Source organism: Chenopodium album, chromosome 13 (genome assembly GCF_948465745.1).
Source record: "Chenopodium album chromosome 13, dcCheAlbu1.1, whole genome shotgun sequence".
In the NCBI taxonomy this organism is placed as follows: Eukaryota; Viridiplantae; Streptophyta; class Magnoliopsida; order Caryophyllales; family Amaranthaceae; genus Chenopodium; species Chenopodium album.
Window position 1 is genome coordinate 43,960,979 of NC_137846.1, and position 16,081 is coordinate 43,977,059.

A 16,081-nucleotide genomic window follows, 5' to 3' on the forward strand; every position below is an offset into this window, starting at 1 on the left:
CAGCATCGAAAGGTAGAGGAGTAGACTGGAACTCTAGCCCCGTAATGAGACTAAAGTCAGCTGGAACTCTCACCCCAGGGAAAGTGAAAAGTGTTGGTAGTGTCCCAAAAGAACTCCACCAAAGCTCGGACGACGAGGTTACCCCCATCGTATGAAAACATGGCCCGAGTAGCCTGCAGCAGAGGAGTCAACCCACATGACTCCCAAAGACGACGAAGCCCCTCATCGCGGCAGATGAAGTTGTCGTACAAGGAGATGATGGTGGAATTACCCGAGCCATGGCTACGGGTCCTCCCACTCGCAAGACCTCGTCGGATTCTCTCCGACAGATGATGAACCGGCACGTGAAATAGAGTGCGCTCATCCCAATCCGGCATGAGACCCAGCCCGGAAGTAGAAGGTACGTCCTCGCCCTCACTGGTGGGCTCGTCCTCTCGATGTGTGTCCCTCGACCGAGAACCGGAACCACGTCGTCTAGCCATGCTAAAGTATGTAAAAGTAATTAAGTTTAAGGCTCTACAGTATCTAAAGTTCGCCTAAGCCGCATGATACTATGTTCAAAAAAAAAAAAAAAAAAAAAAAAAAAAAAAAAAAAAAAACAGAGTACGTAGTACTAAAACAGAGCAAAATCTCAAACAAGCATGGAAGTGTTCTTTGAGCAAATAAATAATTTCTTGCAAACATATGATGAATATTGTGACAAATTGTACAAGTAAAAGCAGTCAAAATGCAAAGAACGACCCACATTGTTCTTCACGACCTTAAGAGGTCCTACAATGGTGAATTGTTCATTTCTTCACCAAATTGAGTCAAACAAGTCTCAAAATACTCCCAAAGTAATATACAAGCATAATTAAACAAATTCAAGGCATAAAATTCAACGAGCAAAGCAAATTAAGCAAGAATATTTTTCGAATTTTCGAAAAATTCGCGAACAAGAATACGTAATTCGTCAAAAACCGAGTAGAGTTTGAGCAAAACTTACATAGATCGGGAAAATAGATAAGAAAATCTTCGATTTGCAACAAGTTTGAGCGAATTTGGTTGAGAAATGAGCAAGAACGAGTAATTTGAAGTTTTCGCGAAATTTGTGAAGCAGAGCAGCGAAATGAGAAAGAAGAAGAAGACGGATTTAAAACCCCGATTCTGTCGCCAAACGACAGAATTGTCGCGAGGCGACAGACTCTGTCGCGTGGCGACAGATGCAAAAGCTCGCGACAGGCACTTCTGGTCAGCGCCGGAGCGGCGACAGAGTGCTGGGCTCTTCCTTATGGTTTTGTGGGTCCATTTTAGTAATTTGGGTTCCTTGGTACGCCAGTTAGCCCCTTTGAGCAATTGACATGATTTAGTCAGCTTGATCAAAATGCACTGAGTGATCGACTTGATGAAAGATCGTCTCACTTTAGCTTAAAGCGCCTACATATTGGCTCATAATGAGGCACCGAAATAATGGTTTAAGGCACCGAAATAATGGTTTAAGGCACCGAAATATTGGTTCAAGGCACCGAAATATTGGTTCAGTAGATGCACCAAAGTAATGGTTCACAAAGGCAAAAGCACCAAAGTACCGGCACGAATATAAAAGACAATGATAAATAATGATATTAAGGGTCAATAGGTAAAGTGATTCTTTGGCAATGTCTCAACATAAAGAGGAATTGTTTAGCGGCGAAATACGGTCGTGACGAGGTAGTGTCACAAATGGTGAAGATGGCGAAGCAAGGCCACCTTCGGCGGCCCCTCAAGGTAAAGAAGAGATTGTCTATAGCGGCGACATACTGCTGTGGCGACATATTGCCACACCCAGAAGATGACGACATACAGTTATTTTCGACGATGTTCCCGAAATACTGTGGAGGATTGTCACCAAGAATATTGAAGACGACGACATATGGTTATCTTCAACGATGGCGTTCACAAGGCACAGTGGAGGTTGTCACAAACAACAAATGGAGCAACAACAAAATGGTTACGTTCAGAGACGTGTGCTCGACGGTGCAAGATACGCGTTTCTTAACTCTTTTATCTGTTTAACTAATGATTAGTTTTGCAGGTATCGGCATTATAAGAATGATTTGGAATTGCAGAACATTTTGAATCGTTCTCCGTCCCTATCGCTACTTTGACTCTCGTTTTTCGAAACTTAAGTTTCTTCAAACTCAGTCAAAGTGGGGGCTTCTGTAGACACCCATTTGTGTCTCCCCAAAACCAAACTCAGTGATGAATGCCTTGCACGTTGTGTTATTATCGAATTAGGTGAAAGTGGTTCGAAAGTCGAGTGTTGCGGTTTAGTTTTAATTAAAATCCTTCTTTCTATTTTTGAAAACCATTTCTATTTTATGAAAACGTCCAATTCAGTTTATTTTGGTCCATGATAAGGGTCCAATAATGGTGTAGTTGGATGGGGCTCGAAAAGACCTTTCCAACGATATATTATAAGCCCAATTCCGATGAATAATGAGGAAGTTATGGCCAAAATACTAAACTGGGCCCAAACCGGATTTTACCTACGACCCAATGATCATGAGGAGGGTCCAAAGGTTTAATCCTATTCCTAAACTAATTAGGATTGATTAGAATCTTATATAAGTTTCTAAAATATCTTAATTATCCTTTTTTGAAAAGATAAGATTATGGAATTTGATTTGAATATAAACTTTCCTTTTTTAAAACTTTCTTGATTCTATTCGGATTTAAAGATGTTCAAAGATAGTCAGATATTATTTTCGTGCCTCATATTTTTTATCCAAATTTTATATGGTTGGATAGATATTGAAATTATCTTTCCAACGATATATTATAATATTAATTCCGAGCTATAACGAAAAAGATATTAAAGATATACGAAACTCTATCCAAAACTGACACCCTTTCACTATTTCGTCCATATCTTTTTATCTACAAAAGATTTTAATCTGATTCTAATTTCATTAGAAATTAGACTTCAAGAGCTTTCCAACGACATATTATATGACTTATTTGGACTTCTGGATCAAAAGATATGATTAAAACAAAATTTGCAAAAAACTGTCTTGTCGCGAAACGACAGGATTGTCGCCTCGCGACAGACTCTGTCGCCTGGCGACAAGATAAATCTTTGGCGACAAGGTCGGTTTGTTAGCGACAGAGTGGAGTTTTATTCCTTATCAAATTCTATGATTTTTCCGGACTATTTCCTTATAAATAGGGTCCGAACCTCTGTTTTTATTCATCAACTTTCATCATCAATTCTCTTAATCAACGTTCATCAATCTAAGATCAACTACTATCATTTCTCATCTATTCTCCCAATCAATTCTCTCTATTCTCTCTCTTGAGCAATATAGCTTATTTTCTTTCGCTCTCTTTCTAAACTAGCTTTTTACATACAATATTCCGCATTCACAAGACTTAGAGTCTCTTAGCCAAGTTCGAAGTTGCCTTCGCCCTAGACGTGCAAGGTTGATAATTTCTGAGGGTTTGGTCCAAAACTAGTCAAAACTTTATTTAATTTGATTTCAATTTAATTATTTAATTATTCTTTATTATTTTCATTGAAGTTTACTAACTTGTGTATTTTGTTATTAGAAAGAGGTACGAGGCTTCAAAGTATGTAATCTTATTACTCTCTTTCACAATGTAGAAAGCATGTTTATTATGTTTAATTCCTAGTGTCATGTTAGGATGCTTTTAATGTTTTCTAGTATCCTGTTAGGATGTTATTATTGCTTTCTAGTATCATGTTTAGGATGCCTTTACTCTTTCTAATATCATGTTAGTACCATGTTAGGTTTGAAGCTTTGATCTTTATTGTTTAGTGACATGCTAGGATTTGTTATTGCTTGATCACGCCTTTTATGCAGGTTTAAAGGGAATTTGTACTTGAAATCACGCTTAATAAGATGATAATTAATAATTTGGTTTAGATTAATATGATTTTAAGTCAAGTGATCGCCAATAATAGTCTTATTTGTGCATTAATATTCAACCAACATAGATAAACAGGGTAGGATTAATATAATGTTTGTATGTTATTCGAAAAGCGCGCATGAATACGAGCAGAACAAAGTAGAGGCCTATTTTATAGGGCGGGTCCTTTCTTTTGTAGATTGGATTCGTACCTTCATCCCCGGACCCTGTTTGGTTCAAGACCTTATGGAGTAGTTGATGGTCCTTTTGGATTGTCTTTTGGGTTTACAAGTTCCTAAAACTTGTTGGCGACTCTTTTTGCTCTTTGTCTTTCCCTTTGGAACGCCACCATACTTTAGTGTATGATCACAGTGGGGTTCAAGTTTGGGGTTATCGTAATGCTTGAAATATTTCCTACAATTAGTGTCATAATTTACGAGTAGCTTCGATTTCTTTTAATATACTATTTGCATTTTGTAAGTAAATTGGTAGTCCTTAAAATAAAATAATAAAATAAAATAAATTGGTAGAGAGGTAATATCGTCGCCAACCATGTTGCTAAGTTAGTGCCTTTTGAAGTCGAACAAGTGTGGATCAATCATTGTCCTACAGAAACTTCTCCCTATGTACTCTCGAACCGTTTGTCTCTTAAATAGAATATAATACACTAGCTCAACGTTTTTCAAAAAGGTAATCCAAACTATGCTTGATATATGGAAAATAATTCTAATTACAAACTTTGACAATAATGTAATGAAATTTTGTATTACAAATACCCCCTCTATACACGTTATGGATGCCATTGGATGGGTAAGTCCTTATTTATTTTTAAATGCATGATCTATAGAGTGATTTGACTAATGAGATTTTTTTTAATATTAACATTGTTTATTTTTTTGTGTGTGAAATACTAATCAATACTCCTTCCACCAGACCACCACAAATAATATAGATTGAAAAAAAAAAAAAAGTTCTAAACTTGGTAAATTAAACCATGTGATTCCCTCAAAAAAAAGAAAAAAAAAACGAAAGAAAGAAAAAAACATGTGGTTAATGCGATCAAATAAAATTTAACAATACGGTTAATGACATTTTTTCTACGTAGTATTTTTTTTGTCATCCAATAATTTTTTTTATAACAGTTTAAGTAAACTAAAGCATTCAGGTGGATCAAAGTGAGGGAATCCTTCATTCATCTTTGAAACGATCATATGAACATTAGTCCAGTTTACACCAGCCTTTTGTCATGCATTTCAATGCCTAAGTTACGGGTTTTGCCATTTTACATACACTATGTACAAAATTTACAATTATCAGAAGAGCTGGATTTAGGATAAGTCAGAACCTGTGACAAAAACAACACTACAAGGTTCACCTTCAGCATACGAGCTTTGTATTAAAGATTCGGTACTTTCTACTTCCCCAGATATCATTTTTGTCAGCATAAAGATAAGCTGGATTTAGGACAAATCAGAACCAGAAACAAAAACAACACTCCAAGGTTCACCTTCAGGTTTCAGCATACGAGCTTTGTATCGAAGATTCGGTACTTCCTACTTCCCCAGACATCGTTTTTGTCAACATAATATGATTTGATACAGCAAAGAACCCATGGAGGATTTCTGGGAGCATTCTCTATTACACCACCACTATCAACTTCAGCAACTCCAAGCAATGTATTCCACTTCCGAATCAATGCATCCATTGGCGGGTTACCTTCAAAAAATACTTCCTGCCATTCAATAACAACAAAATAAGCATACTTCAAAGTTCAAACTCTTGACTATCAGTATTTAAGAATGCAAGTATCTAAATGCTGCCATATCTGCCTCTTTTTCAATGAAGGAATGAGTCACATGTCTCTCTCAAACGAGCTACGTAGTGAAATTTGGTAAACCACCAAATAATGAAGTTCCTTGCTTCAGCTTAATGATAAATCACAAGACTGGCTTGTACTTCCTCTATCATAAATGAAGTCACGTATAGAGGTTGTTTGGTTCAGTCAAAGATATCAGGTAGGGTATCAGTTATCAACTCCATGGGTATTACCTTATTTCATGTTACAAATAACCCCTTTATTACTTTTAGTCTGAACTTTAAGGGCAAAAATGATCATTAATAATCTCACAAATTGATGGTGCTTTTTAAAATTGTTTTTATAAAAAAAACCTTGGGTAGCTATGATTGTGGTGGTGTAGGTTATTGTAGGTGTTACAGTGGTGGACATATAGTCCATTTTTCTCTTTCTTTTCTTTTTTCACTGTTACAATTTTGGCAATTTGGTTGTAAATGGTAATGTTAGCACTTTTGTTGGCAGATTGATGGGAAAGTTGTGTTGGATCTGTGAAGTAATTTGCGTGGGTACTGGACTACTGGGTAGACTGAGGCTATGGTAGACGAAGGCAGGCGTGGAAATCAGAGTAACATTTTATTTTAATGGCTGATTTCAGGAGTAAAGGTTCCCTACACCCAGGGGGGTGAGGGGGGCAGGAGGGGGGTTTGGAGGGTGGGTCTCCTAAGTACAGAGCCAAACATCAAAAATTGGTTTGGATGATTTCAAAACCATACCTGATACGAAAATCAATTGAACCAAACACCTCCACAAGGATGTCCAGAATTCAATAGTTTATTATTTAGATTTCACACAATGCCAATATTTAAATTTAAGTGATGAGGGAAAGAATTCATACCCCATCTACAGCATATAAATAGGCATGAATTCTTCCAGTTGGGTCCTCTAAAGTAAGCTGGATCCGGTAGGTTCCATCTGGAGAGCGAAAATCCTGAATAGTACATGGAAGTGCTGCTACAACCCGAACAATACATTTATATTTTCCGGTCACCTAAATGAATGAAGCACAACAAATTATTATACTATCACACATGCAGAATCTTCTAAAGCATTTTAGTATGACAAATTGACAAGATAGTAAAGCCAAGCGCTTTCATGGTTTGAAAATTCAATAAACGAGGGGGTGAAAAGATTAGGGGTAGAGAATGGTTCCTTCAGTGCTAGAAACAGGCAAACAATCTGACAAGTATTTGGCATGCATGCAAAATAGGATGATATCAAGGCCTGCTTTAATTAGCCTCAATCCCTAATCATATACTGGTATAAATATATACTATGTATAACACTTCCTAACTTAAGGCATACAAATTATCAGTTTGAAAGTACAAGTGAGCAAATGAAAGATAATTGCTAGTTATAACGTGGAAGCAAAGACAAGATATGTTATTGTGGCAATATGCCACTTTTTTTTTTTTTTTATTCAATCTGCCAAATTTTAAGATCGAAAGTAAAAAAACTATAACCTTAACCATTGTCATCATCGTCTTAGACTTAGAGATAATTTCCAATCGCTCTACACTAAATTAATTTCTGGATTTTGGACATCACTGCTAATTTTCCAACTGTCAAGAACCCACACACTAATTTTGATGACAGGATACTCTATTTCTCCTCTAGCTCGTCATGCTAACCGTACATTACCATTTCAATTCTCTCTCATATATTAATCACCTGCTAAATTGTTTAAAAATGAGTGTGATAGACTCAAATGGCCAAAGCCCACCAGCACCACCGGTCCAAATGTACACTAGGAGGCACAAACTGCAGCAAGGCAAAAGCAACTAATGAGTGCAGCTAGTTGTAGGGGAATGAGGGCAAGGGTCATTGATGTTCCACTAAGTGAAGTAGCAACAACCACCACCTAAATTCTAATAGCTTGATTCTTTTGTCAGTAGAAGACAAATAGTCTTTATGAGGGAATCACTTTTGTAGTAGGAATTGCAATGTATAAGAAAAAAAAACAGAGGGGGGGGGGGGGTGGTAAGATGTTATGCTTTTGGAGAATTGAGTAATATGTATTGAGATTGGTAACCTCAACTTACCCACGAGAGTGACAACCTAAAGCTATCAATTTATTCTTTCTAATCCTTTTGTTCAATAAGTCAATCATCAAGCTTTCAATCTAATCTCTGTCCAGTTAGTTACAATTGTTGGCACAAATTTCAGTCTTTAAGAATGAGATACTTAGAACAACAAACGTTTTACTTGTAAGCAAAATAGTACATAGTAAAAGATACCACTGACTATGAAGCACAGATATCCCATTTCCTAGTGTTTCCCATACCGGAAATGGGATGGGTACAAATACAGCCAAAATATGTACTCAAATGTCTTGACAAACAATGTGGAAGGCTAGGAGAATTGGGTACGGAGCGAGTGTACAGGGGAGACATCTTGGGCATGGCTAGACAACTTTATTATTACCCCCCTCCACTAATCATGAGGGTCACTTCACCTTTTGCCCTCTCTAAAAAATACTAGCCAGCAAGAAAGTGCATCGGACCTGAAACTCCTCCTCTATCCATAAAAAACTAATCAAATTTGACGTTTGTTATTTAAGAAATTAACATGTCATATATATGATTTGGAACAAAGATTCTAGACTTTTACAGGAATATAAAGGTCAAAGGCATAAGGATTTTGGTTGCCTAAGTGATGTAAAGTCCACCTGCACATTCACAAGTGATGTTATATGTTTGAGAGAGAGGAACACAAACTAAAAGAGGAATCAGAATTTACATTGGACTAATACTTTGTATAGCATTTCACAGCTATAAAATTCTAGTATACTAGCCCCAGAACTCTAGAAGTATATAAGAGAAAGCAAGCCGGAATTAATATTTCACGTAAAAGCACCTCAACCTTATCCAAGAGATCAAAACTGGGAAGGAAAAGAGGGTAAAGAATAGAAAACAGCCATATTCAAATTCAATAAATACGCTTCTTCCCCTCTTAACATGGAAAAGAAAAGAAAAGAAAAGAAATTAGAATCTGCTATTATGCCAGATAAGTTTGCAATAAAAGCGTACATATTATGATCTTAAAACAGGGAAAGAAGAAGTGGGATAGGACAAATAGTACCTGTGGATACGTCATAATGTCCATTAGGGTGACAAGAGGTACATCTTCAACTTTATCATCAACTTCTGATTATCATTCCCACAGAAGATGTAAATAACAGTTATTCATCAAGACCTTTATACATATACTAACACAATAAAGATAAGAGAGAGCAATTTGACACCTGTAATACGACACGGCCAAGGAAAGCTTGTAAATGGCATCCGGTCCAATTTAGAGGATAACCTCTTTTCAAAATCCCTAATGAAACATATGTACAGCCTTTTGTTGTTAATAACAATCACACAGACCATGCAATAATGCAGATTACTAAGAGATACTGCCACAAATCTCGGATACATTATATTTACCAAATCAAAGTGAACCATGCACCAAAAGAAAGAAAGCATGTATATTACCAACCTTTGCCTCTCTAATATAACAAGGTGTTCATTTGGCAAGAAACGGACTTTTGTTGATGAGGTTAGTACACCACACCACAAACCTTCATGTACTTTGAACATTAGGTTGATAAATTTTATCCATCTACCAGCACTAACTGAAGATATATTGAGCTTGACATTTTTTTGATCAACAGAAACTCTCAATATAGTTCCAATAGTCGGAAATTTACACAAGGTTTCCCTGGCCAAAGGCTGAGGTTCCAATTGCAGTGGAAGTGGATTTTCCTTTTCTGTGTGTAGCCTGCACATGTTCCAAGAAGTAGATTTGGTATCTCAATAAACAAAGGATACGCCTAAAACAAACTATGCAGCCTACCCTGCTTATTTAATTTTTAAAACCAATGAAAAAAGAAGGTTAATGCATTCAAAAGAGCTTCTGAAGAAGCAAAAGTATAACGCTTCCAGTTAATCATAGAGGTTCTCATTTAAAGTTGTTGAAATATGAGTGGGTCTTCTACAGATCCATGATTTCATCCCCTGCTAAATTTTAAGGAGCTTGTGAATTGTGCACACTTACTCAGATAGAAGTTGAGGTGGGGGAGCATCACTTCCATCCCAAACAAACAGCATCCACTCCTCTTGATCAACTTGAGACACATGAAGAACCTATCCTCCCCTCCCCAAAAAAAAAACCGCACACAAATAAAACAAAAAGGAATTTATCAGGTATTAATGGTTCTTTTACATTCACAGACATAAAATCAGAATCATACTAAAATTCAATACAGTAAATGAGCAAAGGATATGAATATTTGCTAAACTTGGTTACTGATTACATGTTCACACTTCACAGCACACATGCCAAAATCTTTGATTAAATACAACAACCACTCCTGAGCCTGGGGTCAGTACCCACTTTAAACAAGAATATCACCAACTGTCTGTAATATGTGCAACTCAAACTAACATAAAACCCTAGGAAAAAATGAGCATAACATTGTCTATAAGTAATGAAAATTGTTAATTTTCTTGGTTGTCTTTGCAAGAACAAAATTGGAAAATTGAAAAGTTTTCAAACATTGATATGTAGAATTGTCTAAAGAAACACAATCGTATGTCAGTCTCTAACTGTCAATATCAAACCCTTGACACACTATAACCAATGACACCAAAATATAGTGTTACCTGTAAAGAACAATGGTCACCAGAGACCCATGGTGTTCATTAGTGTTACATGACTCGAATCTCTACTAAATTAGATATATTGATCAGTTTAAAAATTGAAGGGCCAAACCTACTTTATATATATATATATATATATATATAGGGGAAGGCTCTCGTGAGAACCCCTCCTTTATGTGAGAACCATTTCTTATGTGAGAACACTTTGGATGTTCTAAACTTTTACTCATCAGTTCTAAATTTTAAATCTAATGTTCTAAATATTTACTCAAGTATTCCAAATTAAGTCAAATGCTCTAAATTAATACCCACATGTTTTAAACCATAAATTAGTTAAGTTAGATGTTATAAATTTTAAACAGCTTGTTCCAAAATTTTAACTTATACTTCCTCCATTTTTTAATAGTTGCAACATACACTTTATCACGGTATTTAAGGTATGTGGGGTTCACATGATATAATACACTTTAAAGTGGGGTGAGTAGTTGTTAGGAGTGTAATTTAGTGGGCCATGTGCTTTAAATAAGGGAAATAGTATAGCTTTTCCCTAACATAACTTTCCATTTATGGTGTGTTGCAAGCATTGTGACATTTCCATTTTAGGGAAGTGTTGCAAATATTAAAAAACGGAGGAAGTATGTTCTAAATTCTAAAACGTGTTTTCTAAGATTTTAAAGCATATGTTCTAATTTTTACTCGTATGTTCTAAATTTTTACTCAAATTTTTTATATTTTATACCCGGTCAAATTTTTATTTATATGTTCTAAATCTTAAATCAAATGTTCTAAATTTTACTCATACATTCTAAATTTGTAAAGCAGATTTTCTAAATTTTTACTCACATGTTCCAATTCTTAAATCAAATGTTCTAAATTATTACTCACACAGATGTTCTAAATTATTACTCAAATGTTCTAAATTTTTACTCACATGTTCTAAATTTTAGATCAGTTCTCATATAAGTATGTGTTCTCACATATAGACTTATTCTCACCGGATCCCGCCCATATATATATATATATATACACCTTAACAGTTACCTTGCAAACCAGATCATAACATTGTCCATCCTTGATTTGCCTCAACAACACAGATTCTTCTGATACTGCAGCATTCATAAAAAGCTTTAATATTGTGGAAAAACCAGTAGTACTAACTTATGGAAAGGAACCACCAGGTAAAGATTATCACTCAGCTTCCATATTCAGTAGATCAAATGAAAGAAACTGACTGAGGAAAATCATAACCATGACAAAAGTAGTAGGTTCCATAGGTTTGCATGACTAAATGTTAAAAAACAGAAGATGACATGAATCAAAAAAAAAAATTAAATGAATCACCTAAGCACCAAGACTCAAATGAGATGAGATGGCTAGGAGAAGAGCTAACTGAACATGGCATCAGCCTAGAAAACACAGTAAGTGCTTACCATTTACAACATCTTTATATATAGAACAACAATAAAAGTGCAACATTCAACCAAAAAGTGGTCGATCGGTACTAAACAGTAGCTAGATTGCCAGAACGGTACCTGAATCAAGCTGGAAATTGTCTACCCATTTTCTTAATCCATCCACAAACGTTGTGTCTTGGTTTCTTGGCCGAAACATAGATGAGATTTGATAGGGATTATAGTTTTCACCATGTTTACCTTCATAGAGCGCAAATGAAGAGAATTTTTTGTTGAAAAGGGCATAGGTTTCCTTATTATGAGTTTTCATCTGCAGAAATATGCGTAGCATCATTTAGGGCATCAACAACTAAAGAAAACAGTCTTCCTTATTATGAGTTTTCATCTGCAGAAATATGCATAGCATCATTTAGGGCATCAACAACTAAAGAAAACAGCCAAAACACAGTAAAAGAAACTAAAAACGAAAAGACAAAACGAGATATAAGGAAAAACAGGAAAAGAAATTTTGAAAAATACCAAGTTCAACTGGGAAAATCAATTTTTAACTCACTTGGTATTTCTTAATTAATTGGGTTGCTATTGAGGCATAAGCTTCATCTAACAAATAAAGCTAAGACAAGGAAGATAAAGGATGAAGCACTTCATCAACAAGAAGATGTGAATAAAAAACAAATTTTTTAAGATTATACAGTTCCAAAATATATTTAAACAAAATTATGACAATATAAATTGAGCTTCCTGTCACCACCTTGATCAATAAATATAGTGACAAAATATTTCTTACGTCCAGTCAAATTGAAGTAAAACAAGAAGATCTTTCCACCTTTACAAGGTCAAAAAAATGTACATGAAAATGGGAAAGGAAAAAAAAAAAGAAAGAAAGAAAGAAAAGAGAAAGTCAATTACTAAGAACACATTATAAATCTGACCAAATTTTTCATCACAATAAGGGTAGATATAGTCACCAGAAAACGAAATGAGTAAGAAATAGAAGCTCCATGGAGAAAGAGTCTGCAAGTTGAGGTACCAAAACATGGGAAAGTTGGATGATATCTCCCGATGCCTTAACCTGAGGAAGCTTCTCTTGAGTTTCAGCAAAGATATTAACTAAAAGGCCACGGACATTATGTGACTCATCCACAATTCTCAATGAACAAAACCAATCTGTTAAAAAACAAGAGTATATATGCAATCACATTATGGAAAATAATAATTACATGCTAACGCAGAAAGTAGCAAATTCTTATAAACATGCGAGTGGTGATGTAGAAAAATTGAACATATATTTTCATAAAAGCTAGGCTCAGAGTAACCTATACTCGGATTGTATCATCAACCTACTACCAGCTCATAGTTGAGGGCAGCCGTAAGTCCGGCCTTTTACTCCTCATTGCCAACTTTTTCAAGCAAATCATGTTAATCGGCAAAGTTAATTCACACTGAAAACAGCACATATAAATAAATATAAAAAAAATAAAAAAAGAAACTTGAGGGGGTAACAGGGGAGATGATAAATAGTAGTACAAACATTAACCATTATCATCCAGACCTTAGACATAGGAATAGGATATCAAGGGCCCCAGCAAAGCAGCAACAAGTGCAACCATGGATGCTCTTGTTGCTACTGCTAAGAGGTATGCAGCCTTATCCAATACACCATCGATAGCTTAGTAAAAGACTAGTTCTGAAATACTATACAAGAATCTCATAAGGGCATTGATAAGTTGACCCTTATATATTTAATAATGCCAACATTGTTAAATGCTTGTCAGGCATCAAAAGCGTTGTTCGCCTAAAACCTACGTCAAAGGAAAACAGATACCAAGTAACATATAGTTTGCAATCTATGAACTACATGTTCAAAGTTCTTTTGTAGCGTCTTCTTCCAGGACCAAGATATGCATCCTAATTCTAGATTTGATTCTCATAGGAAGACAAATATTGTACTATAACCACAGCTAACAGAAACTTTTACCTTCAAAATCAGCCTAGCATCAACATCACATGATATACAATACAGCCCTAAAGCAGCAACACCACCACCAACATCTAAACCCAATCCTATTGTAAAGTGGGATATGTTACTCAAATCTGGCTACTAGTGTCAAACACGATGTCCAAATGTTGGACCCAGCCATATATGAAACACTTAAATCATTTACATGTTTTTGACTCCAAAATAAAGTGCATTTCCCAAGGCACGAGATTGATCATAATACTACCACTTCACATAAACATCCCCTCCTCCCTCCAAAAAAAAGTCAATTAACCAAGGCAGCATCAACAACAAAAGTGATAAATAATGTGGTCACTAGCAACAACACCAACAGTTCACTGTCAATAACCAATACCAATCCTATTGTACAATGTACATAGTTACTCAAATTAAGCTACCAGTATCAAACACGCTTACACGTCCAAATGTTGGATTTGACCATTATATAAAGCTTTAGCATGTTTAAAGGTCCAAAATGAAGAGCATGTCCAAGTGTACAACATTAGTTGGTAACAATAACTTCACATAAATTCATCCTCCCAAAATAAAATGTCAAACTACCATATCAAAATGCTAGCCAAAAATTCAAAAATTTTAAAAACCCAACATCAAAAAATTGCAGAAAACCTGGCTCAGGAAAACCTATACTCAGACTTAATCATCAATCTACTACCAAACCCTTTTCAGGGGGCAGCCGTAAGTCCGGCCTTTTATTCATCATAGCCAGAATAAATCATTTGGGTAATTTCAAAATGCAATTAAAGCAAAAACCAACCAAAAAAATTTAATCTTTCTACCAAAGAATGCAATGTATATGAAGAAAGGAAGATACCTGTTCCTCTGCTTCGAGTAGGAGTTCCATACTCAGCAATAATGCCGATTAGGTTAACTTTCTGATTCAAAGCAGTCATGGCGTCAGCCAATCTGAGAAATCTGTAGTCATCTCTGTTCCTCATTTTTAGGGTTTAAGTTGTGTGAAATTGTACTTTACTGTAGGGGTTTTAAGGAAGAAACTGTAAGAAGACTGAGAAGTGATTAGGGTTTATTGGAGAGTTTAATAACTTTAATTTTTACTTCCTCTCTTTTTGGCCTCTTGGGGGTAAATTCAAGTTTCTCTCTAAGAAAAATGTGTATATATCTCCACTCACAATCGAACTATTTTTAATAGTAAAGTGACACATAAATCAATGCATAAAGTTGTGTGAGGAGATAAACTGAAATGTTAATCTCTGAGATTAACCTAGATTTCCTCGTCTATTTTAAAGTAATCATTATCACTTTTTCCGCATTATTGTTTCACCTTAAGAAAATAATTAATTAAAAATTAGTCAAATTTATTAAAATCGTGATGATTTGGAAAACTTACAGTAAGAAAGCGGAAACGTCTTTTTTTGTTTTCTTTTTTGGTTTTTGGTTTTTTCATAAAAACAAAAAAGTGAAACAAAAAAATGATGTCAAACAAGCTCTTAGTTTTTAGTTATAATTTTGGTCTGATCCGATTCGAAAACATCAATATTTTTTTGCCTAAAATAGTGGGTTTGGACATAATTTATTGACCCTAACTTGGACCCAACCAGTCCAAAATGGGCTAACTTTTTTTTTTCCATGGCTCAATTCGGCCCATGACTAGTTCTACTCTAATTGTGTCATTTGGTACAAAATTTTACCTACACCTCGGGGTAGGAAACACTGACTGCACCCTCCCCCCCCCCCCCCCCCCCGCCCCCAAACTCCCTCCGAACGTGTCCCGCCCTTCCCTTTTCATTTATGAATTTCCTGTAAATTTTTATAATATGTTCATTTATGCATCAGTAAATGTTCATTTTTGTATTATTACATGTTCATGTTTTAGCAAGGAGTTTTTTGTTCTAAATAATACTTCGTATATTTTCTGAATTGTATTTTTAGAATATTCTATAAATAAAACTGAGAACAAGTTTATTTATAAGGATTACTGCACTCAAATCATTTTTATTATAAGAAGTATTGCATCATCAAATGTTCATTTTTGTTTATTTACGTTTCAATAGATGTTCATTTCTGTATCATTAAATGTTCATTTCAAGAGTTATGTGTAACTGTGTAAGTAATATAATAAGATGTATGCAAGTACATACATCTAAGAATTCTATTTATTTAAATAAAACATTGTTAAAAAATAATTTTCAATATTAAATAAATTTAATTTAATTACAATAATAACACATTTCTATTTTATTTCATATAATTGTTTCATAAACATGAAAGTGAACCTTTAAATCCTAAATGTACATATATGTTTTGT

The 16,081-nt window shown here is 35.1% G+C and overlaps 1 protein-coding gene and 2 non-coding genes across 6 annotated transcripts; all 3 read right to left on the reverse strand.

Moving 5' to 3' along the window:
* Window positions 1–5,058: 5,058 nt before the first annotated feature.
* LOC145576688 (protection of telomeres protein 1b-like) lies at window positions 5,059–14,786 on the reverse strand. 4 transcript variants are annotated; one of them, XM_081634411.1, is made up of 10 exons: window positions 14,630–14,785; window positions 12,829–12,965; window positions 11,919–12,108; window positions 11,428–11,492; window positions 9,782–9,870; window positions 9,224–9,505; window positions 8,985–9,061; window positions 8,822–8,886; window positions 6,579–6,731; window positions 5,061–5,620 (listed from the first exon to the last, which is right to left on the reverse strand). In XM_081634411.1, exons 1-10 carry the CDS (start codon window positions 14,751–14,753, stop codon window positions 5,405–5,407), a joined length of 1,398 nt encoding a protein of 465 aa, XP_081490537.1. In that variant the 5' UTR covers window positions 14,754–14,785; the 3' UTR covers window positions 5,061–5,404. The 4 variants fall into 4 exon arrangements, with proteins under 4 accessions (XP_081490536.1, XP_081490537.1, XP_081490538.1 ...); XM_081634410.1 differs by having other exon boundaries at window positions 5,059–5,620; window positions 8,985–9,505; window positions 14,630–14,786; XM_081634412.1 differs by lacking the exon at window positions 12,829–12,965 and having other exon boundaries at window positions 8,985–9,505; window positions 14,630–14,772.
* Window positions 13,100–13,197, reverse strand: LOC145577295 (small nucleolar RNA snoR113). The gene has a single exon (XR_014098744.1). It is a non-coding gene; the product is annotated as a small nucleolar RNA snoR113 (small nucleolar RNA).
* LOC145577294 (small nucleolar RNA snoR113) lies at window positions 14,425–14,523 on the reverse strand. Its single transcript, XR_014098743.1, has one exon. It is a non-coding gene; the product is annotated as a small nucleolar RNA snoR113 (small nucleolar RNA).
* Window positions 14,787–16,081: the final 1,295 nt, after the last annotated feature.